Source organism: Euprymna scolopes, chromosome 35, assembly GCF_053919585.1.
Source record: "Euprymna scolopes isolate OS-2025 chromosome 35, ASM5391958v1, whole genome shotgun sequence".
Lineage (NCBI taxonomy): Eukaryota > Metazoa > Mollusca > Cephalopoda > Sepiida > Sepiolidae > Euprymna > Euprymna scolopes.
This window is the reverse complement of record NC_136516.1, coordinates 8,770,298-8,797,467: the sequence shown is the minus strand read 5'-3', so window position 1 is coordinate 8,797,467 and position 27,170 is coordinate 8,770,298. Positions and strand designations below refer to the sequence as shown.

General features: G+C 32.0%; 1 protein-coding gene across 3 annotated transcripts in view; it reads left to right on the top strand.

The window, feature by feature from the left end:
• LOC145259671 (E3 ubiquitin/ISG15 ligase TRIM25-like) overlaps nt 1-27,170 on the top strand; it is a 155,180-nt gene that overhangs the window by 117,910 nt on the left and 10,100 nt on the right. For all 3 annotated transcript variants that reach the window (XM_080117332.1, XM_080117331.1, XM_080117330.1), the window contains 3 exons: nt 1,861-2,399; nt 20,096-20,191; nt 21,675-21,973. In XM_080117332.1, the coding sequence (XP_079973458.1) occupies nt 1,861-2,399; nt 20,096-20,191; nt 21,675-21,973 (934 nt within the window). The remainder of the gene's footprint in view (nt 1-1,860; nt 2,400-20,095; nt 20,192-21,674; nt 21,974-27,170) is intronic.

Below are 27,170 nucleotides of genomic sequence, written 5' to 3'. Positions count from 1 at the left end.
GTCATGATAATGTCTTTCTTTCTGATCTTCTCTGAGCATCCTTCGAGCAAACTTTGCACAAATCTTCAGCATCTTCAGTTCTTCGCAAATAATTGTGTGTACAGTTCCCACACTAATATCAAACTGTGCACGCATTGTCTCTATAGACATACGGCAGTCCTTATCCACAAAATTCTTTATTTGGCCACTCAAGTCTAGTGTTATGACTGACTTACTCTTCCCACACCTCTCATCATCCCTCACACACTCCTTGCCTTCCTTGAATCTATGCCACTCAAAAACTGATGCTCAATTCATGCAGGATGGTTGAAAAGCAGTCTAAAACATTCCATACGTTTCTGTGGGATTTTTCCAAGTTTAAAACAAAATTTTATTGCATATTGTTCTTCTAAAGTGTCCTCCCATTCAGATTGCATTTTTTAAATTCACCAGCTGTGATGACCAGGATTTAGTTGGTTCCTGGTGTAGTTGTCCATTTGAACTGAAATCATAAAAAATTGGTCAGTTATCTCAAAATATATAGCAATAATATAGTGAATTTTCAAGAATCTATGACAATTTTAAATGCCTGTACAAAAAATCTGGAAAATTATCTAAGGCACCTCATATGTAATCACATTCATGGTATTTTATTCCTCTGTAGACGTCTATTGAATAACTCATCAGAGACAAGTACGTGTTTCTCAGACAAATCAGCTTTTTCCCTTAAAATAAAAAACGATTTGGTGAAGACAAATGTTGACAAAAGGAAATGGATATCTTTTGTAGTTTGCATATATATATATATATATATATATATAAAAAATAAAAATTACAATTAAATTTACCAAAATATTCCAAGATGATAAAATTAAAGTATATTATAAATATTAAAGAATTAATATTTATAAAATTATCTCAGCCAGATGTAAAAGCTTGATAAAACCAAATAGGAAATAGAGCTTATAATATGAGCAAACAGTTAATAAAATATGTTAAAAAACACTTTGAAATGAGTTAAAAACATATTTAATCTGAAAAGGAAAGACTAGATAAATGGATAGTCCTTAATCCGCAGAGTTTCGAAGAAATACTTTCCTTCTCATCAGAGGGTAGGAATTAGCAAAATGCGGGATCGGATTTTGCATGCAGAAGTATTTGATGAAACAACAAGTAAGTCAAAGATCTTACTTGAAAACCAAAAAAGCGAAGTGATGGGAATATGGTGAAGAAAAAGGTGATTACACATGAATGGATAGTCTGGTGGAAGATAAAAAATTCAGTGACGGTAAAATCCAAATGTATAACTTCAAGAAAGTTAAAAGAATTACCATTTGTGTGTGTGTGTGTGTGTGTGTATATATATATATATATATATATATATATATATACACACACACGCACGTTAACTTTACCTATCAAGCTTTGCTTGGGAGTATTTTTACTTTCATGCTTGTATTCAGTTTTGTCTATTGATCAGTAAGTTTGTTCTCACTTAAAATTGAAAATAGATTTATAAATCTTATTTCATCTATATTTTTTTATAGATACAAAACCACATTAATTATAATTGAATAACCAGAAAAATGTTTCACAAACCAAATAAGAATTGAAATTTGGTCGCCAAACTGATTGAAATTTTTTTACAATTATGACAATTTAATAAAATTTAATAAAATGATAAGATTTGTACTGTAATTTTATATAATTGCTTTTAAAAATACCAAAAATCTGAAAATCATCTAATTTTAATGAAATTTTAACATTTATTTATAAAACTTTGCAACTTATTTTCACGCTTGTTACATGAGATTATATTTACCAACTATGAAAAGTACATCTTTATTATTTATGGCTGTGTTTTCTTATCTTCTCCTTCAGGAATTCAGTGTCCAGCTTGTCGTAAAAGTTTGATAATAACAAAAGAGAAACTCTGTAAGCTTCCACGAAATTTAGCTCTTGAGAATATTGTGATTCGCTTCCAGGAAATTCAAAGCAATAGCTTAACCAAAACAAAATCTCTCGATCTTTCATCGGACGTGCAATTCACATTGAATCAAAATGAATGTGATTATCCAGTTTTTGTTGAGGAAACAGATGAACTGTGCGAATTATGTGAGGGGAAGTTCTGTGCCCGAGCCGAGTGGTTTTGTGAACAATGTGCGGTGCTTTACTGTAATGAGTGCCTTGAGAAGTTCCATCCACGTCGAGGATCACTCAGTCATCATCGACTGAGAAAACCTCGTAAAAGTGAGTTGGAAAACAAACCTGCTTTCTGCTGTGATCACAATTCCGAAGTTGCCAGTGTTTTCTGTGATCAATGTAAATTGCTTGTTTGCCATTTATGTGTCTGTGATGGAATCGGTAAACATTCGGGGCATAAAATTCTCTCGCAAGAAGTTGCATCACAACAAATTAAGGTAAGTTGGAATTTTTTAATTTTTTAAAACTTTTATTCACGTCTAAGCAAAGCATATTGCCACTGATACATTAAAAACTACTGTAATTAGGGGTCAGATTTATAGGGGCTATCCTATGTGGGTAAATCTGCAGCAAGATGTTTATTCACATTACATTTAAATTTCTGCATGTTGGTACAGTTGGAGAAACTGAGAAGAGAGGGAATTCTAAATGGAAGCAGTTTGAGAAAAGAAGCTATTAGAGTAGAAAATTTTCCGGCATCTGGGAACCTCTACAGTGAAGAGGTGTGATTTTCTTACTTGTCAAGAATATTAGTGCAGTAAGTTCATTGGAACATGTTCCATGAAAGTACTTCTAAAACAAGCACAGGGATGCAACGTAAGTTATGAGAGAGGCTGGAGTTTAATAAACAGTGTAGACCTATTAAAGACATTTTTGTACTCTGTGCAAGAGAGAATGGCCTAGTGGTTAGTGTACATGTACCCCTTTACTTCCCTCTAGTGATGTCCCCAATTTTGGCCATTCCTGGATTCCTGGTGGTCACTTAATATCTGCTTGCAAAATGGTTACCACTCTGATGAAGCCCACAGATGTCGTAAATCCACTCACCCAACATTGTCAAGATCATGAGGACAATCATCCAGTGTTGGTCATCCGAGTTGTACCATTGAGGAGCAGAGGTCATTTTTAAGGAAGAAAAATAAATAATTCAATGGTTGTTCATTTTGTATAAAAAATAATTATTTTGGGTAAAAGTTACAATGTTACATTGGTGTAGAAAAACAAGAAAAATAATTTCTAAATGCACTTTCTAATTAAAATATTTTTAGTCTAGACGATTTTAGTTTGGCAGTATCAACCCCAAATCCAGGCTCTGTTTCTTAAAGATGTGGATTTCAGTGGCAGGCAGAATGAAGTCTCTTGGCCACAAAATGCAGTCAATTATATTGTGTTCAGAATTCAGCAAGGCAATCCAGTACTGTCTGGTCCTTTCCAAACTTTCTTTCTCTGTTACCTCAGGAGGGGGAGGTTCTCTCCTCTTACTGAATCAATTTATTACATATTTTCTAACTGTTACTTTGACTGAAGAGCGGTTCTTCTCCCACTCACAGGCTCATTGTCACACGAACAACAAACCCTTCAAAAATAGAATTTATTTCATGTTTTCTAAAGTCTGGGATGTGTCTGTCATAACTGTCTACTGATCTTTGATGACCCATGCTGATTACAAAACCAACTGGTTCAAATGTCAACCAAATTTTCTTTTCACTTGATAAGAAAAAACAATTCTTCTCTCTATTTTACATTTCATTAAGTTGTGAGTTTTTTCTTTCTTTCAAAAAACCAAAGTTTCATATCAACCCTTTTTTCGATCCAATAATATTGTCATACACCAGATAAGATGTGACAACATTTTTATTTATTTTTAAAATTTCGCAGGTGTTCTTAATCTGCATTCTTTCTGATAATTCTTGAATCCTGCAAAACGTTAAATTAAAAATGGTGGCACGTAGTACATCAATATAAATATATGATAATGGGCTATTTGAGTGCATACTTGTTCAGTTAGACCTGGTTTGCCCATGTGTATTGTTCTATAACAGGATTATGTGATGAAGAAATTTACCTTGGAACTAAAACATAGATTGGTAGATTAATTTGACAAACATATGTAATAATAAACATGAGAAATTAAAAATAAATGTACAACAATTTTCTTTTAATAAACAAAAATGTAGACCGAAAATAAGGAGAAAAGGATTTTAGCACATAGAAAAAGAATAAAAAAATTGACTTTTCACTACGAGAAGGGGGAGAATTATTGATGCACAAATGACAGCAAAACCATTGGTATTTCTTTTTATGATTCATTTTCCTCCATCCCAAAATAGAATATATTTTTGGTTGAAATTTAATAATTTCCACTGTTGTTTTGGGCTTTTTTTTAATTTCTACTTCTACTTTGCTTAATAAATGTCTGTGTGTACATAAAGTAGTACGAAAATATACTTATAGCAAGTAAGCTACATCCAAAGATTGTAATAAATTTAATGAACAAAATTACGACTAATTAATATTTTTTTTTTTTTTTTTTTACATAGGCATCACCACATTATCAAGGCCCAGAGGCCACTCAAGGATAAGGGTTAAAGAGTGTACAGTAGAAATTGGACAATATAGTAATCATTAGTAATGAAAATTTGGTAAATTTGATAACTTATATGGAACGGCTCATCAAGAACTTATTTACTTTAGACTTGAACACAACCATATTGTAGTCAGCCGGAAAGCAGGAAAACGGAAGACAATTCCACAGGCGTGCAGTTCTAAGAAAGAAGCTTTGTTCATGGAATCTACATTTAGGTTTAGGCATAGATAAAGAGTGGGGGGGAATTATTGATAGTGTTTACAGCTAGACGAGTGTTTCTTGTGAAATTCTTATTATTTGGATTCATTTGACTACTGTTCTTATCTTGAGTGTGATTTTCACAACATTTCGGTCAACCTTTTTCAGGTGTATCTTGTCGGACTAGGGAATGTTTCTGTCGAACTTGGGAACTTGGATGGCAAAAGGGTTCCGCTCTAAATTCCCTTCAAATTCCGGAGTTTGACAGAAACATTCCCTAGTTTGACAGGATACACCTGAAGAAGGTCGAAGGTTATATTGGCCGAAACATTGTGAAAATGACACTCAAGATGAGAACAGTAGTCTGATGAATCCAAATAATACGAATAACTAATCCTCATCTCAAAAACTCAGAAACGTCATAATTAATAATTGGTGTCTACTTTCATTTAAATCATAAGCTTTGATGTAAGAAAATCTGATTGTTATGCATTTGAGAACATGAAAAGTTTATTACCGATTACCAGCCGATTAATCGATACGCTCCCGCTTTTAATGTTTTTTTTTTTTTTTTTTTTACAAAGGCATCACCACATTATCAAGGCCCAGAGGCCACTCAAGGATAAGGGTTAAAGAGTGTACAGTAGAAATTGGTCAATATAGTAATCATTAGTAATGAAAATTTGGTAAATTTGATAACTTATATGGAACGGCTCATCAAGAACTTATTTACTTTAGACTTGAACACAACCATATTGTAGTCAGCCGGAAAGCAGGAAAACGGAAGACAATTCCACAGGCGTGCAGTTCTAAGAAAGAAGCTTTGTTCATGGAATCTACGTTTAGGTTTAGGCACAGATAAAGAGTGGGGGAAATTATTGATAGTGTTTACAGCTAGACGAGTGTTTCTTGTGAAAGTTTGGCGAGGGGGGACCATAGATTGAAGCTCAGTTGAACACTTTCCATGAAAATAACGATACATCAGAGACAAACTCGCAACATCTCTTCTGTGAGATAGAGGTTGCAAGGAGGAGAAAAGGACATCTCCTACGAGGCTACGAAGTCTATTTTGAACTCTATCAAGGCAGGACAAGTCCTTTCTAGCAGCTCCTGCCCAGATGTGGCAACAGTATTCCATCCTTGGACGTACCTGGCTCTTATATAGATAGAGAATAGCATCAGCAGTGAGATATCTACCGGATCGATAGAAAGATCCCACCATTTTTCCAGCAGCCTTGGCAACAGATTTGATATACGTGTTTCATTTAAGATCAGGAGTAATGGTCAAGCCCAGAAGCTTGTCAAAACTTGAGGCCTCCTGAAGACGAGAGCCAGCAAAAATTGCTAAGTGTTCAAAATTAAAAACAAAACAATTGATCTTGGCAGGGTAAGTCAAATAAAATATTACTCTGTCTGGCCAGCTTTGGGTAGGATTGAAACCGCTATATTCAAACAATGCTCACCTGGAACTGTGGATAGACGTTGAATCTCTACAGTTCCAACAACTATAAAAGATGAGGATAATAGTCCGCAAATAAATAAAATATAAAAATACTCATCTCAAAAGAATTCCAATAATTAAATGTCAACTTTATAGGTATATAGATCATATAATAATAAATAGATAATTGGTTGTATAATAATGCATACAAAATCTACATAAATTAAAATATATTTAAACGTATTTTACAACTGAACAATGCTGGGCCACATGCTAGTAAATATTAAAATAACTTATGAAGAAACAGAAATGCATCTGGCGAATTTAATTTCAGAATTAAATTGTTTTAAATTATCATTAACACGTATCTATGAGCATCTTCTTCAATTCCATTTGGGTTCACTAGAAACAATTATCAATTAGATCCTTAACTGAAATATATTAGAACATAAAAGAACAAAATCCATTTTTAAAAGTAGATTTTCTTCATTTTATAAAACAGAAGTAAAATTAAACAAAGGATATTTCAGTGAAGAATGTAATAACAAAAAGTTTTAAACATTGGATTATTTCTATTGGTATTTTAAGATTTACAATAATTGTTTTCATTTGTTAAAGCCATTTCCCATGTTACAGCTGTCCGTAAGCAATGCAGTATCAATAAGTAGTTTTTCTTTTTTTACGAATACTATCGTGCTAATAGTTTATTACGTAATTTTGCAAATCTTGCAGTTAACTTTTCCAGGCAAAAATTATAATCATTATATTTTCCTAAGATCCTTCATCTCCATGTGAACAATTCCAGATGAATACTGCTAGTATATAAATGCATACAAATATATAGTCATGAAAAATACAGAGATGAATTGCACAAGAAGTGATCACTAGGGCTATGACAACAAAATATTCTTTTTTTTTTTTTTTTTTTTTTTTTTTTTTTTTTTTTTTTTTTACAAAGGCATCACCACATTATCAAGGCCCAGAGGCCACTCAAGGATAAGGGTTAAAGAGTGTACAGTAGAAGTTGGTCAATATAGTAATCATTAGTAATGAAAATTTGGTAAATTTAATAACTTATATGGAACGGCTCATCAAGAACTTATTTACTTTAGACTTGAACACAACCATATCGTAGTCAGCCGGAAAGCAGGAAAACGGAAGACAATTCCACAGGCGTGCAGTTCTAAGAAAGAAGCTTTGTTCATGGAATCTACGTTTAGGTTTAGGCACAGATAAAGAGTGGGGGAAGTTATTGATAGTGTTTACAGCTAGACGAGTGTTTCTTGTGAAAGTTTGGCGAGGATTCTTATCATTGTTTTGACTCTAGTACATATCCGACACAGTTAATCAACCGAGAATCACATCACTCTGTATAAAAGCATATAAGATATCAATGGATACACATTTAAGAGTCAAAGCAATAAAAAGAATATGCTGTTGTCCTAGCCCTAGTGATCACACACTTTTATAAATATGAAAATATAAACATGCAAATATATAATCACAAGATATACACAGATTTCTGGAGTAAAATCATTTTATCGGAAATTAGAATTGGTTTGAGTTGTTTTTCAATTTTTCCATTTTTTTTTTAAGGTCATATGATTATTATTATTTTTTATTATTATTATCATCCTGCTCAGATATCTCTCAATGGACTGAAAAACATTAATTAGTAAATCTTAATCCATTGTTTAATCTTCCGTGTAAAATCTCCTAATCCCCCCTAAACCCTCACCCTGGCTAAATCCTATGTCATTTTACACAAGATCAAGTTTCAATGTCAAGGTTCTTGATATCTTCATCTTTTATGGCACAAATCTAGATTTGAGTCCTCTGTCTATCTGAAAATCCAAACGAATAATATCGCAAGTTCGATATTCGCTCGATATCCATAAAGAGCAAAGATGACATTTAACTTTAAATAACGTTATAAATATAATTTGAAAATTCTAGAGGTGAAAAAATAAAAAGATCTTGTTTAGGATTAGAAATATACAGAAGCTCTCATCCATTCCCTGGTAACATTTGGTGTCCCTGCTAGTTATTAAAATAATTTGGAGACCATGAAAACGATTAATAAAAGTTTGTTGCTTGAAAACAAAAAGGAAATGCAAGCAAGTTAAATTTACTGTTATTGTTAATAACAAGAAAAGAGGTCACAAATATTTTGCTAGTATATCACTACAGCCTCAAAAAAGAGAAGGTAATGTCTGGGATAATAATAATAATATAATGATGAACAAACATCTACTACACTACTCTCTCCACAAAGGAAGTAATGCTTTTAATGGCACATTTATGCTTGTATATTATTTTAACTAAATTACCTTCTTTTACCGATGTAGTTTTTGTTGCATTCTTTGTAAACATCGAACAGATTCCAGTTTTTGTTGTGCAAGCAGTATATGTACATTTTGAGTTAAATTTTTAATACTTTGTGAGACTGCTTGTATGATGGGAATACATTCACGATTCCCTTAACCTCCCCCCCCTCTCCATGGGTCATAGAGGCACTGCATTGCTGAATGCTGCACCAGTTGATTTTGGGCAAGATCTCCATTGGTTTTGGGCAAGATCCTGTGTCATTTCCAAATTCTCTACCATCCATGTCATAATGTTGTTCAGTTCTTCAAAATGTCTTGTGTGCAAGATGGCGTTTGTATGCATATTCATTCATGTTGTGATTGATGTCGCACACACATTTGTTTATGTTGTGATTGATGTATGACATCAAGTACTTTCCTAAGACATCTTATTTGAATTGCTTGGATTTTTCTTTTGCAGTTCTGCTATTAGTCTCTATGTTTTACATGCAAACAAGGCATATCACCACTTGGACGTAAGGGGCTATGTAAGGATCATGTTTAACAGAGAACTGTGAGGAGTTGAGCAGCAAGATATCTGTTCACAGCACATTTAAAATTCTGCAGGTTAGTACAGTTAGGGAAGCAGGAAATGGGGAGGAAATTCCAAAGTCTAGTAGTCTGAAGGAAGTAACTAAAATAAAGAATATACAAAATGTTTTTACTCATTTTATGTATTTGACAGATTTTAATTTGTTACACATTTGTCTCTGGTGGGCCTATTCATGTTAGATTTGTAACAGAATTCGGAGAAGGCTCAAATTCATGATTTATCCAATATATCATCACCAAATTTTAATTATGATGGAAACAGGATAAAGCGTGCAATATTTTCACACGATTACACCTAACAATTAGATTTTCAACGTTTTTTTTTAGTATTGATGACAAAAGTGTAAGTAGCATTTCTTTCATTTGCCTTTGTCCATTTATTGCTCTTTTGTTTGAGGAAGACATTTCTTGTTCGTTTGTTCTAGTCTAAACTCATATTTCTACTATTATGTCCAACTGCGAGTTGAAATGCGCTAGGAATAGTTTTGAAGTCAGGATTCTTTGTCCACTCCCAAACCTTATCTTTTTCAGCAATTTATTAAGTGGTGCCCGCAATTTGTGTATATTTAGAATGCACCCCTGGTAATAATTTGCCAAACCTAAAAAACTCTGCAATTGAGTTATGTTTACTGGTGCCGGCATTTCTTTAATAGCGCTCACCCTATCTGGGTCTGGGCGTCTACAATCTTTATCGATTATTTGACCCAGGTATTTAATTGTTTGTAAAAAGAACTCGCATTTATCTGCTTTGATCTTAAATCCATAATCTTGTATTCGACTGAATACTTGTCTGATATGTTTTTCATGTTCCTCCCTGCTTTTGCTCGCTATTATAATGTCATCAAGATATGCGATTGCAGTGTCCAAGCCGGACAGCATAGTATCCATTACTTGCTGGAATATTGCGGGTGCCACCTTGACACCAAACAAGGGTCTTTCGTATCTGTACAAACCTCGATGAGTGTTAATACAGAGGAGGTTAGCGCTTTTGTCGTTTACCGGAATCTGTAGGTAAGCGTTGCTTAGGTCGATCTTAGAAAAAACTTGCCGCCATTTAATTTTGCGAACACTTCTTCTGGACTAAGTAATGGATAGTGAAAATCTTCTAAGGACCCGTTGAGTCCGGTCGTGAAGTCGGCGCAAACGCGAATTTCCCCGGTCCTTTTCTTTACGTAAACTGCCAGAGCAGCCCACTCACTATATTCAATTTTCGCCAGTATACCGATGCTTTCTAATCTGTCTAGTTCCTGATTTATTTTGTTGAGGGAAGCGAACAGGACATTACGTTTCTTTTTAAACACCGGTTGTGTGCCATGTTTCAACTTAAAATCTGTGGCCATTTTTGTACATCTCCCCAGGCCAGGAGTAAATACATTTGCGAATTCTTTTTTAAAACAAGTTATAAGTTTCTGTGTTTCTGCTGGGCGGGTATCTATTTTCTTGCAGAATGTGAATATAGGAAGATCCCAGAGATGAAACTCCTCCATCCTGTCAAAACTGAACAGGTTCTCACTATCTTTTAGCACATACAATCTTAGTTTTTTGTTTTACCCCGTAAAGTGACGTTTGTAATTAATTCACCTTCAAAATGAATTTTTGTACCATTAATAGCCGTCGCCGTTCTGTTAGTTTTTAACATAGTCGGCTTTCGTAATATTTTCCACGTTTTGAGATTTATTATTGAAAGATCCGATTCACTGTCTAATTGGAATTTAATAGCCTTGCCGAAAATGTTAACCATTACATATTTGCGTAGATTTTCATCTACGACGTCCTTAGTTCTGGTTTGACGTACATGGCTTCTATTCTGAGTTTTCCTATAGTGCGAACTTTTATGACCGATCTTATTGCATAAATGGCATCTTTTTGTCAAAAATGGGCAATCCCTTACTCAATGCATTCCACCACATCTGAAACAAGCGCTCTGAGCTTTTAGTTTTTCTGAGTTTCGGTGGTTAGTGCCTGTGTGTCATTTTGACGGTTTTTTTTCTTAGTTACTTTTTTTATATTCGCGATGCCTGCTTCGATATTTCTTGCATCTTTTTTTCATAATTTCTACTTTTTGACTAACCTCAGTCAATTTTTGAAGTGTTAAGTACAGTTCATTTTCTAATTTTGTAAGGACTCTGCGCCTGATTTCCGCATCTTTTCCCGAGGTTACCCATGTGCAAACACAAGACATTTAAAATTGTCTGCTGTTAGTTCAGACAACTTAAAGTCATCACAGTGTTTGTTCACTACGTAGGTGGCAAAATCGTCATTGTCTTTTTACCACATTCAAACATCTCCAACGCTTATGGAAATGAGGCGTTTTTGGCGAGAAAAGTTCTGTTAACAAATTTACCGTCTCATTGAATGATAAATCTGCTGTTTTCCGAGGCAAGATGTAATCCATGAATTTATCATGCTCAGCCATTTCCAATTTTTGTAGTAGAAGTCTGGTTTTCTTTTGATCAGACCAGTTGCTGCAGTCAATATTAAAAAAATCTTCATAACGCCGAAAATATGCTGCGAATGATTTTTTCCTCTTCCTCGTATTTAAAATTGTCTATCGCGGTCTATATTGTATTCTGAGAAAATGCTGAATTGCTTTCCGTGTTCGCATTATTCTTAACAATTTCTGTAAGCAATTCCTCTGTTCGTAATTGATGTTCGGCTAACTGTTTTTGAACTTCCTTTTGCTGTTCCTCGGTTCGTATTTGACATTCCGCTAACTGTTTTTGCAATTCCTTTTGCTGTTCCTTGAATCGTATTTGACGTTCAGTCCAGTATTTTTCGGAATGTGACTGATGCTTTGCGGCATCGATATGCAACTTGGTCAAATGTTCCAACGCTATTTTCAATTCGTCCATTTTGCTTTGTCATCATTAGCAATTTCAAAACGTTTACTGAATTTTACAAAACTGTTTTATTCTTTCTTATTTCTTCCTCCAGACAATAAAATGAACAGAAAAAAAAATATATATATATAAAAAGTTCATTGTCTAAAGAAAAAAAAAAAATCAAATGTATATTTTTCTCCAGAGAGAAAAAAAAATAACGCCCGATTTTAGCAGTGAAAACCACAAGTGACGAATTCTTTTTCCAAAAGTATGAAAATTTACCTTTCTAAGTTGCGACGAACCTTTTTCTTTTTGCAAAAGTACAGCACTATCTTTGAAAGTCCTGACAAACATTTTTGTTTTCAACTCTTTTTTTTTTTTTTTTCTGTTATGATCTGCGTTTTTTTTTTAGTTACCGTGAGCCTTTCAGTTGCAAGTGTTATGTTAGACACTTCCTTAGGCTTGATAACATTTGAGTCCGACGTCGTTAGTATTTTTAGAATACTATTTCAACACAAGTATTTTTTTTTTCAATGTCGTTACTGGTTTCGATTTTAATATGCTCCTTGAATCCAATGTCATCAGTGTTTAGTTTTTTAGAACACTTTTTAAACGTGAGTATGTTCTCTGAATTCAATGTCGCCAGTGTTATGGCTTGCAATAAGCCACAAAGAAAACAGAACAACGGAATAGAGTTTAAACAATGTATTACTGGAACAACGTAAAAAGGTTACAACTGAAAAGAGTAGTAAACGTCACCGAGCAGGCGAGGGTCGCTCTGGTGTTTAATCCACACCTGGGATCAAAAGGTCTATGGTTTATATAATGGATAGAGCAGTTCATTTGGAGGATGATTCCTCCATAACACTTTTTAATATATATTATTAAATTTTCACAAAAATTGAAGGTGTCTCAATTTTCACAATGGAACCCACTCCATTTTTACCTCCTTTGTATGGAACTAAATTAAACTAAATATAGCTCACCTTATAGCCCTTTTAGGCCTAGCAGTAGTGTTCCAAAATTACTGATGATCATTCAATTAGTTTATGAGTAAATATGTATGTATAGATATATAAAAATTTACACATACATAACTTTGAAATTAAAAAAAAAAAAAAAAAAGAAGTCAATCCAAAAAAAAAAAAATTACTTTTTCCTCCGGTGATGACAAAATTTTAAATCCTTCATACTTTTTTTTTTTTTTTTTTTTTTAAGTTCTCGTAAGATTTACAGGGTGGGACGATAAAGTAGTCGCCCTAAAGAAAACAATGCTACAGCTTTATTTGAAGACTTTTATTGAAAAATCAATTCAGGTAACTTGATTATGTAGTAGAGTTAGCATCTATTCAATGTAGCCACCTTCGGCCTCAATCACTACCTCGATATGAGTCCGGAACTGGGAGCATGCCTATTTCACAAGTGTCGTAGAGAGCTCGGCGGAAGTAATGATCAAGCTAGCTTTGGTGTTGTGGGAGATTATGTTGGTGATGTTCTCAATGTATGACCAAATGAAGTAGTCCGGCGGGTTCAGAGTGGGAGAGGAGGGAGGGGGTAGTTAGAAAAGGGTTGTAGCACTTCTTCTGAAGCCAAGCCTGGATCTCTTTGGACATGGGCTGATGCCAAATCCTACTGCTATGCCCAGCGTTTGCCAACAGATCACCACACTCTTCAGCACATCCAGGTACAGTTTGGTGTTGACTTTAAAGCCAACTTTGGAGATGTGATGTGGCATGATGTGGCCCTCACTTGAAACCACACCAAAAGCAATAACCATGGCCAGAAACTTTGTTTTCATCACCCTGGGCACGTCCATGTTATTCGTGGCAATCCAACAATGTATTTTGAGGGTGTTGGCAATGGTCTTGTTGTCATAACTTGGATCGGTAGAGAGCATAAGTTGTACAGTGATGCATCTCCGATCTCTCTCGTTGAACATTGTGTCACTTTCAGACATGATCAACGGCTCCTATTGCTCTTGGGATTTGTACACAATTGACCAACTAATAGATGGTCTGCAACAAAAAAATGAAAACTGGTTTTCATCAAATGGAAATGGAATCATGTCATCTTTTCTAATGCGACAATTTTATTATTCTACCCTATATAAATAAAGATTTGAAATGAATCTATTTTTTTAATTTTATTTTTTTATACAAACTTTTATCATTAAGTAGCAGGCTCTCTTGTATTACCTAAGAATGAATGAGGATGCTTATGTAATCCAGCTACACTGAACTACAACTGAGCATTTTTATGTATTTGTTTTATTTAATTTTCATCATTTTTAACCTCTATAATTTTTAATAAATAAAATAGAATAAAAATGCGTTGTTGCAGTTTATGAATGTCTTGTGTGAATGCAAATCTCTAGAAGTTATTTTAAAAACCTTTAATACAATAACACCATTAGATTTTTTTTATAAGATTGTACTTGATCTAAGTATAGGGTTTTGTTTTTAATTTCAGCCTTGAGACAGTTATTTCATAAATATAGCAAAAGTTTGGATAATCATGTTTCCCAATATAATTATTTTATGAGAAAATTTTTTTTTTATTTCCTAAATTATTATATGCTGAACAAATCGGCAATACAATCATTTTAATGTTAGGTATGAAAATAGAAAACAAAGAACGCTTTTCAAATTTGTAAATAAATCAACATACAGGCATATTCCATTATCGCTACGTACTTTGGTAATCGATACTATAAGTCAATATAAAAAACTGGAATAGAATATAGGATATTTTAGTTAAATAAAAAAAGTAACATATTTTCGTGTTAAATATAAATAATTTATTTAAAACTAGATATTTATAAAAATGTTTCGCAACATTTTTGCTCCAATTTATATATCAACTAGTATAGACTCACAAAACAGGCAACCATATTGGAAATATGCCAATATGTCAGATATTTTACTAATTTAAAGAATATTTTTCCTTGTTTCGTACATGATACTAAATTTATTTGAGTGCCAATAAGTTTAGCAAGACATAATCTTAAAAATAAAGAGAAGACTTTTTAGATTACAGCATGTTACCTTTCCAATAAAATTGTCACGTCATTTCTCAACGAAATTACCTAAATTTTGTAATAATTTTGCCCTTAAAATATGTAAATTCTGATAAGTTTGAAATTAAAAAAAAATGCAACACTTGTTCAGAATAAAATAGAAATTAATTTAAACCAATGGTGTCTACTTCATTTTCATGTCTAAAATAGTAAAGTGTGTAAAAGTTACAAAAACTGATAAAGTAGAAAATTAATTAATAATGAAAATCGATTTTGAAAAAATTTCAAGTTCTACTTAAATAATAACCAGAAAAGTTTGTATGATAACAGGGGAGGGAACTGCAGTCTATTCTTGTTACATTTCAACGCAATAATGGCAAATCAATGGATTGTAAAATCCTGAAAATACATGTTTTATGTAATAATGCAGTGATATGTTACTAATTGCATTACAATTAAGTAGATAGCATTGCTTTTAGTTGAAATCGACATAAAATTTAGTAGATAACATTGCTTTTAGTTGAAACTAGCAGTTCAACCCAGCTTTGCTCGGGCCCTATGTACTGTTCATTAATTTATGTGCATATGTATATATATATATATTAAAAAGTTTGACTCATGTCCAGGTAACCTACATCTAAAATTTCAAGTGTTTAGACCCAAAATTGCTGGAGGAGTTTGGTAGAGTCTGCAAAGGTCAACTCTTTCAACTTTAACCTCTTGGCAGCCAAATTTTCACACAAAAACTGATTACAAAGCTTGCTGTATGTTTGAATACCCTTTATGGATATTTTCAAATGTTTAGACATAAAATTGGCTGAATAGTTTGCTAGAGACTGCAAAGGTCAAATCTTTTTAACTTTGACCCCTTGGCAGCCAAATTTGTCAGCCAAAAATCAATTAAAAAACTTGCACTGTGTCTGAATACACTTTATGAATAAAATGTCAAATATTTAAACCAAAAACTGGCTAATTTGGTAGAGACTGCAGAGGTCAAATTTTTTTTTTTAACTTTGGCACCAATTCTGACCCTTTAGCATTTATTGTTTGGGGCTCAAATAAAATTAAAAAGTTTGATCCATGTCCAAGTAACCTACATCTAAAATTTCAAGTGTCTTGACTCAAGATTGGCGGAGGAGTTTGGTAGAGTTTTCAAAGGTCAAATCATTGAACTTTGACCCCTTGACAGCCAAATTTCTGGCCAAAAGCTAATCAAAAAGATTTTCCCAAATCTCAGTACCTCTTATGTCAAATCGCGAGTCTGTAAACTGAAAATTGACAGTAGTTATGTAAGGAAATGTACACACAGACAATTTCACTTTTATAAATATATACATTTACATAAAAATTAAGTAGATAGCATTGCTTTTAGTTAAAATTGACATGAAAGTTAAGTAGATTATATTGGTTTTTAATCGAAATTGACATAAAAATTAAGTAGATTATATTAGTTTTTAATTGAAATTGATACAAAAATGAATTAAATAATATTGGTTTTTAATTGAAATTGTAATAAAAAATTAGATAACATTGGTTTTTAATTGAAATTGACATAAAAATTGACATAGATTTTAATTGAAATTGATATAAAAATTAATTAGATAATATTAATTGATATAAAAATTAATTAGATAATATTAGTTTTTAATTAAAATTGATATAAAACTTAAGTAGATAACATTATTTTTTTAATTGAAATTGACATAAACATTAAGTAGATGATATTGGTTTTTAACAGAAATTCAATTTTCTGACTTGTTCTTATTCTGAACATGCACTAAAAATGTTTTACTGCTTTTAAAGTAAAGAAAAAAACAATTATAGTTGCCTGTGTATTGTCATCACTAACACCAATTGTACACAACTTGGTTAGTTGTTTTTAGCAATGAACCAATCCGACAGCAAAAGTTAAAAACAGAAAGGAAAAAGTATTAAAATCACAACAAATCTGCCGTAAGTGCCTTTTTTATTATCGTGACTACAAAATTTAAAAATAGCTTTCTTCTTTCATAAAGAAAACCAAGTTTTCTCTTTTTACCTGTGTGAAAATACGCCCCTCCCTCCTTTCCACTACCGATGTGCAGTGACACAGTTAAAGAATGTTCACTTTATTAGACTTGTTTAAATTTGGATGAAAAAACAGGAGACCTGTTGTGGCATTTTTTTGATACTTCTCTATTGTTGATTTAGTCGAAAATCACAGGTTTTTCCACTGACTAAAAAAATGCAAAGATGGTAAGTAAATGCAGCTTTGATGTTTAGAAAGTTTTATTCCTTTCAAACTCTGTTGAAGGGTTGCTTTCATAAGAATGTTATGTAAATTTTTTAAACATGAAAAATGGGGTCGGCTGAATGTCAAGCGATTGTGTTGGTTTTATTTACAGTTTTTCATGACTCGTCATTTTTGTCTTGTTTGAAATTCCAATGAAATAGTTTTCAAGAAAATATTTTCTTAAAATTCCTCCAATATTTGTAACAAAATTTTCAAAAATTTATGTAATGGGTAAATTAGTAAGGTAGACTAGACTCGCAAGCCTTGGTGGAGCAGCCAAACTCAGAGAAGCCAAACTCTGAAATGATGCTATTTATCCAATTTTGTATCACATGTAGTATTTGAAAATGGGCTGAGAAGTGTGGATTAATTTTCAATAAAGTTACACCAAAGACGCCGAAAAATGATACTTGATGATCTTTTGCTAAATGCTCAGGAAAATTGTCTCTTCTCCAAAAATTTGAGAAAAACTTTAAAATTAAACATTTACAAAAAATGTTTTTATCCAAAATTTTGATGCTGTACATTTATTCTCTTTTTTTTTTTCTTTATTCTTATTTCAAAATAATTTGTTTCCTATCCAAATTCATTGAGGCACTTGCTTTGGAATTCTCTCCCTACTTCCTGTTTCTTTAATCATACAAACATGCAGAGATTTAAATGTAATGTGAACAAATTCTGCTCCCTTCTCCCCCCAAAATATGACCCCACCCCCAGCCCCTATCATAATAGCCCCTTACACTTCAGTGGCAATATACTTTGTTATGAATGAATAAAATACGCATCGAGTGCGCTTGAAAGCCAAATTGCAACGTAGAGCAAGTAATCTAAGAGGAATAAAACTATGAAATAAAGCCATTTATTTCAAGTATGAATCAAAAATACAGCCAATAACTGAGTAATTTGCAAAGAAATTCATGGGAAATCAATTTTCATGCCAATAATACCCTTCCTAGGAGTACAAAGTTTTAACTCTTTAGCCTGGTATTCTTAGGCAACATGAAATGGAGTGGGTATATAGAAAATACTGTTAATTCTGCCACAAAGAGAGTAAGCTCCCACTAACTGCCAGTATCCTATATCTCTAGAAAGCCACCATTCGCCCATGCATCTTGTTGCCACATCTCTTCTTGGATAGGATGCAAAAAATAATTTCTAATATTGGTTCTACACTGTCTACCAAGTTCCAGCCCATGTTGCATTGCCACAACCTTGCATCCCTGTACTTGTTTTACAGGCGTATCCATGGGATGTATTCCAATGAACTTTCTACAATTGTACCCCTTCAACAAAAATACCACAAACTTACCTGATTAGCAGCAGAATCTCACCCCTTTTACTGTAGATGTCCCTACACGCAAAAAGAGTTTCTACTCTAGTAGCTTCTCTCCTCTGACCATTTGTCTTTCTAATTCCCTACCTGCTCCTCCAATTGTATCAATAATCAGAAATGTAAATGTAATGTGAACAAACATCTTAATGCCCAACTCCCTACTTCAGTAGTATATAAAAAGATATAGTTTCTTATGTAATCACCAATGTTATATGCACATGTGAAATCTCATAATTTTATTAATATAGATATTAGGTACCTCCAACGCATGCCACAGTTTTACCCCCCCCCCCCCGTATGTAACACGATGTAACTAATTTACTTTAATATTATCATCCAAACCATTTAAAAGAAGAAGCTTCAAATAAACTGCTAATATTTTGAAAATATTTTTTACAGCTTACAAAAATAATGAAAATGCGAGACAAAAATCGTCTGTACATTATCGCCGCTTTAAAACAATGTTCCTATGTAGTAACGTTTTTTAAGCTGTTGACACACCCATGCTTAAAAAATCTAGCACAAATAGTAATATTTTCCTTAAATGTTGGACATTTATTCATTATTAAATAAACTTACATAATAAAAGTAGGTTTCGTTAAATATATTAAAGGAAATATTTTTATTTTTAGGTGTTCTCCCTTCCCTCCTCCTCATATTTCATGTTATGAAAACTAAAAAAAATAAATGTAGGTCGATAAAAGGTTCAAAATTTTTTAAAGCTGAATAGATCAAATAATTAAAAAATAGTTATTTTTATATATATAAAATCCTGTCATTTTTTTCACTTAAAGTTGTAAATAAAATTGGACATAAAATCAATATTATTGTTAAAAAAATAAAATAAACGATTTTTCTTTTTTCTCTCGGTAATATAATTATTTGAATTACAACAAAAAAAAAAAACAGAATTCTAAAAAATAATTATTTTTGAAAGGCTTTAAATGATATTAAATTCAATTATTATGCGATATGAAGTTTAAAAAGTTTTTTTTTTTTATATAACAGGTTTCCAATAATAAAAAAAATATATTTATATAATAGAATATATGACTCTTAAGATAATAAAAATTACAAAAGCAAAATTGACTAAAAAAAAAATTTGTTTGAAGTTGATTATTTTAAAATAGCAGAGGGTGATATTCAAATTTTGCGCCGTTTTTCCAAAAAAGTATGGACGCCTGTAAGCACAGCATCTTTAGATACATGTATCAACAGAACAGGTTAAAATTAATTTTATCGTCTGTGTAGTTCATTATTAAAAATCTATTTGTTTTATAAAAGGCAAGTCTTATATTGTTTTTTTATCCATTTTTTTATTGTACATTTTATTTATTCATAAATTTCTACATAAATGGTCTTCCATAGAAATTGACCTGAACACGTGAAATGATGATTTCACTACTTATTGTGTATAATAATGACGTTCTACACAATAGGTTGGAGGTACCTATAGACATTTTATTCTAATGACACTCATGAACAGAGTTTGAAAAAAGATTTTAGGAGACGGTTTGCTAAAAATATAATCTTCTTCAAATTTTAGGCTTCTGTAGGCAAAACAAAAGAGCAGTTGGATAGCCTCATGTCAAAGGTCACAGAACAGACGTCCAAATTAGAAGATACCAAAGAAGAAATCAAGGTAATATTTTTTTTGTATTACATTTGCTTATGTTTTACGTCAGTTTATTGTGTTTTTATAATAGACTAGCAGGGCTACCCGGCGTTGCTCGGGACCATATAAACAATGAAAAAACAAAAGCAGATATTGAACATATGTTTTATTCTTAGGGGAGAGGAATCTTTCATCTCAAGTTTTAGCGTTACAAACAAACATTTGTCTTTTATATATATAGATAATGACAGGTTTTTTGGGGGCCCCCCTCAAAGATAACTGATCAGTTGACCAACTTCTAGTGGTCCGTTTGACGTGAAATTTCGATATTTGTCATCCGGGTGATGGGGCTTCGATATGATACCAAATTTGTCAAGTTTGGTTCCGTCTTTCAAAAGTTTTAGCGTTACAAACAAACATACATACACACAGACGTTTGGCTTTTATATATATAGAAGAAGATTAATCAAATGCATTGCATCAATTTTTTTTTTTTTTTTTTTGCTCCCATGTTAAACGGTTTTATTTATGCAATTCTAGAAGAATGCCCATCCCAAGAGTTGTAAAAATTCATTCCCTGAACAAAAGTTTTGTACCACTTTTCTGTCTCCTTACAAAGATTAAAATCAAGATATAATGATACTAAATCTTATGTCTAGAATACTTATTCTAATTTTGATCAAAATAGATTACATTATTTTGATTCTAGAAAATATTTAAGAATTTAAAAATTTACTTTTTTCTTGTTAAGATGAAATTTCTTTTGTTCATCTGTCTGTCTCTATCAAACTCCTCTGTTAACTTTTTGTGTTGGAATCTATTCATCACACACTTATCATTAGCTGGGCTTAGACCCTGAAGTACTACTTTTTGTTTTTAACCTGTTATATTAAGTATTTTTGTGGCTTGTCTAGAGCGATTTCCATAAAAATAAAGGAAATTCTACGATAATTAAAAAAATTTAAAATACATTATAAATAAAATGAATAAAAAATAAATTAAGACAAATAACGATGCATTTAAAACAATTTTTTTAGTAAATTCTTTAACTTTTTGAGCTAAAAAGAATTAATTTAAAATTTTTACATTTTTTTTCAATGAAAATTCAATACAGAACACATTTTCTTTTTTTCTGAATAATTTTTAATATAAATTATAAAAGAACAGATGTCAATTCATGTGCACATATTTTTTTAATTTTAAAAAGAATCTATAATAAAAAAAACTTACAGACTCAACATAACTTTTTTTAAATTATAAAATAAAATAACCAATTTGAAACCGTAAACAGACAGCCATGTTTTTTGTTTTAATAATTTTTAACTGATAAAGAATGACTACAAATGGAGGTGATTCGTTTCTCATAATTTATTTAGTGATGATGATGGATTTTTTTTGTGACACCGGACGTCAGACAAGTAAATTAATATTTAGATAAATTACAGCACCCCCACCCCTCATCTTTTAAACTCTTTTAATTTTTCTTTTTTTTTTTCAATTCTTTTTGTAGACTTTGCATTCACAAGCCGTAAAAAAGATTGAGAATCAATATCGTCGCTTGTTGGAGGATGTTGCCTCGATAATCCACCAACAAAAGGATCTTCATGTGAAAAATCTAAATGAGAAGAAAGAAAAATCTGTGACTGCCTTTGAGACTCACCTGAATGAAAATCTTACAAAAGCCAAATTGATGGAAAACATGACGGAAATGTGTAAAAAGTTACTTGACGAGGATCACGTTAAAGGTATTTTAGAACAAGCCACGCAGGTCAGCCCGATTGTTGAAGAAGTGGAACAACTCTGTAAAAAGTAAGTTTTGTTATATCTTTATGTAAATAATTCTCCAATTAAAATAATTCTGCTGTCTTGGCAGTTACCATAACAACCAAAGCCTTAAACAAACTAGACGATCAATAAAAGACGGCTGCTTGGTTTTGTTGCAACGGGGAACTTACTAACTATGACCGTTCCCAACCTGGGGTCCTTGCGCAACGTAACAATTGGATGGCATTCAAGAAGCCATATATATGTATAGAATTTATAGGTTTTTTTTATATTTAAATGTCATTCAGAAAAAATATTTTTCAAAAAAAAAAATTTATTATTTAAACAAAGTATACAATTCCTTAACCTATGTATTTTCGATGTAGGCTCATCTCCTCAGAGGAAAAGTTGGTACTCTTGCATAATTTGACCCGAATTCTTGTGAATTCCCGTCAAGCATGGATCGAGTGAAACCGGCAATCATCGGTGTCAGCCGAATGTTGTTCAAATGTTGAAACGCTTATTCGACTTTTTATTTTATTTATTTAATTGGTTTTCTGTTATGTTTTTAGTAATTTTTAAGGTGATATTAAGGGGGCGGGTGACTTTTTATTTTCTGATTATTTATTTATTTATTATTATTATCGTAATTCAATTTCTAGGAATTTGATTAGCTAATGATAAAATGCTATCTAAATGGAAGCAGACAGCATTTGAATTGGAAGAAAGTGACTAAACTAAAAAAAAAAAAAAAGCTGACAAACAAATACATTTTCAAACTCGCCAAACAGAAAAAAATGACAGGCAAGGAAATAAATCTATGCATGTTAGAAAAAGAAATAATTTATTGTCCGAAATGGCAACCCTAAAAAATATTTTCTCTACCCCATCTCCTCCCTCTTTGCTGTCGATGGCTGTTCAACAGTCGCCCGAAGTAAAAGATTCCTAAGGAAATGTCCTCGGTTCAAGAAAGTTCTTCCGCCGGCAATTAACAATCAAAAAAGAATAAAAAGAAGAAAGAAATCTCAATTTTTAAAAATTTCTGTGGACCCCCTCCCCCTAAAAAAAACAAACAAACTTGACTGAACAAAAAGTCTTGCAAATAAAAAAAACAAGAAAAAAATATGGTTACAAAAGCAAACAAACAAACAAAAAAGAAAACTTGTATTTACACCTAACAATAATACAGTTAAAAAATCTTTTCTTGAAGAAAAAGAACAAACTTTCTGTTGATAAATATTTTGCAAAAAAAGTAAATAAATAAAAACTAAATACTAAAATAAAATAAATAAACATATTTTCATTTTTCAAGGTAGGCTTTTTTTTTTTTTTGTTATTTTTAATTATTTGCATTTTTTTCCCCTGGTTTGTTTTGTTTTTCTCATTAGTCTGCGTCTGTTATGATGTTCGACTGACACCGATAATTGCCAGTTTCGCCCGATCCATGCTTGACGAGAATTCACAAGAATTCAGGTCAAATTATGCAAGAGTACTGAAAAGTCATTAGCAAAATATTGAATCTGGTTTGAAATAATTTTGCTATTCAGCACATATATAGAAAATATATTAAAGATTAAATCTTTTTAAGGGACATAGATAAAGAAAATAATGGTTGAAACAAAGAAAGGATATGAGATTTTGGTATCCGAATGGACTCGTAATTCCTTCAAGGGATTAATTCAAGGATTACTAGTCCATTCAAATACCAAAATCTCATATCCTTTCTTTGTTTCAACCTTATTTTCTTTATCTATGTCCCTTAAAAAGATTTAATCTTTAATATATTTTCTATATATGTGCTGAATAGCAAAATTATTTCAAACCAGATTTAATATTTTGCTAATGACTTTTCTTCTGAGGAGATGAGCCTACATCGAAAATCTCTGGGTTAAGGAAATTACTTAGAATTGTATTCTTTGTTCAAATAATAAATTTTTGTTTTGAAAAATTATATTTGCTGAATTAAATTTAAATATAAAAAAAAAACATAAATTTTATTTTGCTCTATCTAGTATATTGAACTATTCCTTTTTTTGGCTGGGATTGTCTTATATAAAAATACTAGCCTGGGTGCCTGGTGTTGCCCGGGTGTTTAGAGGGGTGTATTGAGCAAGACAAAAAGTGGTAGTAGACAGGCAGGTTCGAACCCGTGATGCGAAGGCGGAAAAGAAAGTGAAAAAAAATCTGACGTCTTACCGCTACTCCATGACACGATCAGAAGTTCGAAATGTTAAAATTAGGCAAAGTTAATCCAACCGATACAATGACTTGCAAAAATGGTCCGCAAAAAATCGACCTCTCCTTGTAGAAAACTGCCTAGTTGAGGGTGAAGGAATTGATGTTTTTGGCCAATTTTCTGATATTTGTCGTCCGAGATGTCTAGCTTCAAAATGATACTGATCTCGTGAAAATCTGTCGCCTCTGTCGAAAGTTTTAGGCAGACATACATACATGCATTTAAACAGACAGGTGAGATTTATATTATAGTTAATCTCCCAAAAATATTTTATAAGTCTTGATACCACAGGAATCAATAATCTCTGATCTTATTCACTCTAGTATTCTGATATATATATAATATAATATCCTGTACATCATTCATCCATCTATGGAGTACTGTTGTCACATTTGGGCTGGTGCATCATTCCTGGACAGGGTTCAAAAGAGAGTCACCAACTTGATAGGTCCTGAACTGTCATCTAAGCTTCAGCTTCTGTCCCATCGATGAAATGTCAATCCCTCCACCTATTCTACAAGTATCTTAATGGCGAATGCTCTGACGAACTACAAGCACTTGTACAACCTCGACGTAAATACACCCAACAAACCCAACAAGCAGCTAAATCCCACCCCTACACAGTAGAGATCTCTAGGTGCAAGAAAGCCTTCTACTCCAATAGTTTCTTCCTCAGAACTGTTGGACTTTGGAACTCCCTTCTGGGTTCCTGCTTTCTCAACTGTTCTGATCTCTGCAACTTATGTCCCTGAGAGTAACCCCCTACTTCAAAGTGGCACTGTGCCTTGTTTGGCATGAAAATTGAATAAAAAAAAAATATAATATAATAAATTGAATAAAAAAAAAAATATAATAAACTATCTGAGAACTTTTTATTCAAACTCCTCAGCTTAATATTCACAGGCAACGTGAATTGAAACAAATACATTGAAGACATTCGTAAGACTGCTGCAAAGGTGGGCTCTCTCTACCATGCTAGAATTACTCACACTTGAAAGTTTCCTACATCTTTACAAGACCACCATTCACCCATGCATGGAATATTATTGGGATGATTAATCAGAATTGGAAAAATTTATGCCTATTTTCAAAGGCCAAATACGATTCTTTAATCATATTTTTTTTTTTATTAGATTTTGTTTTAAAAATTTTGTATCGGAATAAGGAATATAGTATGGAACTGGTAATTGTATCAGAATAGCAAAAATATTGGAATCGTCCCATCACTAGTATCTACCACTGGTCTTTTCCTCTTAGATGTTGTCCAAAAGAGAATTTCCATTATGAACATCATTATTGAAATGCAGCTTTTCTGGGCGTGAATTACTTTTTACCATATAATATATAGGGAATGGCCCCAAAAGAATACCCCCCTCCTTCTTCAGCATAGGATCATTAATATAATTCACAATCCTTTTTGCAACCCAACCATATTTGATACAAATAAACTTTGGTCTATGCCTGCATTGTTCACCAAGTTTCAGTTATCAATATCCAACAATCTTTCTTTATGAAATCTGTTTTGTTTAATGTTGGTTTTAAGCAACTTTGCATATAATCAAATTTGTCTATATGTGTGTTACATTATCACTGTTAAATGATTTATCTAAGAGCGTACTTTAATTAAGAGTTACTTTACTGCAGATTTGGAATCCGCACTATCAATTTGATGTTCTTATTGATGTCAAAATTCTTGAACCTTTTTTTTTTAAACTTCTTAATCAAAATTAAAATTATGTACAAATAACATTAGAAGCAAATATTCTTACATTTTTAACATTCCTTTTCAAACTGACTGAACACAACTATTTTTCATGTCAAATCTTTATACACACATTTGTTTTTTTATTATTAAAAATGGATAAAAATTGTTTATAAAACATCTATAATATATTTCTTATTTCAATGAGAATTTAGTATTTTATATTTGTTTATTTTAGACAAACTATTTTATGTGGAGAGGTATAACCCTTATGCTGCATTTAATTAGGTTAAAAAGACAATCGTTTCATTAGATCGGTGGCTTTGTAGATGAAGCATTCACACTCAGTTCAAATACTTCATGCCATTGTAGATTCAAATCTCACACAAGACAATTTATTTTTACTATAGTGTTCTAGTTATTTTCTAGCAAATATTTTTTCATGACTCTAAATAATTTATTTTGATAAAACAATGGATAAAAATATAATAGATGTTCTGAAATTCTAATGTTGGCTATAAAATTCAAGGAAACTTGAGAAACCCGGCATAGGCAGTAGGTATTTCAATAGTTTTACATAATACATTTTTTTTTTTTACTATTTTTGTTATTAAATGATTTTTTTTACACAGAATGCCACTAACAGTCAAAGACATCTCTCTCTCTCTCTCTCTTTCTATATATATATATATAACCAGGTTGTCTATAAGTTTGTCCAACTAAGTCAGTGCCTCATGGATAAAGCATTCATTTTTAGTTCCAATACTTTGCCATTGTAGTTTCAAATCTGTCACTAGATAATTATTTTTATTTTTTACCATAATGTTCCCATCATTTCTGAGCCAATATTGATCTTCTTCACAAACCTGAATAATTTTTATATTTGTTATTAAAACAAATAAAAAAATGGATGAAAAATATATAATAAATACTCTTAATATCGGCTATAAAAAAAAAACTTGACAAACCTGGCATAGGCAGGTATTTTAGTAATACATTTTTTTTTACTGTTTTTTAAGATTAAATTTTTCCTTGTTCATCTTTCTGAGAAACGGTCTCCATCAAACTCCTCTGTCAATTCTTTGGTCTACAAACTTTAAAGGATATATAGGAGATTTGGACCTGTGGAACAAATTCGATTTGGTCTTTAGCCAGTAAAAAATAGCTGCTATGGGGTCAAAATTGTAAAAAAAAAAAAAAAAAAAAATTGGAACTTGACAAGTGTAAGATGACTTAAAATGCTTCTGTATGCATACACAAGTATACATTTATTAGCAATACCACACCATTTTTTTCTTTTTTTG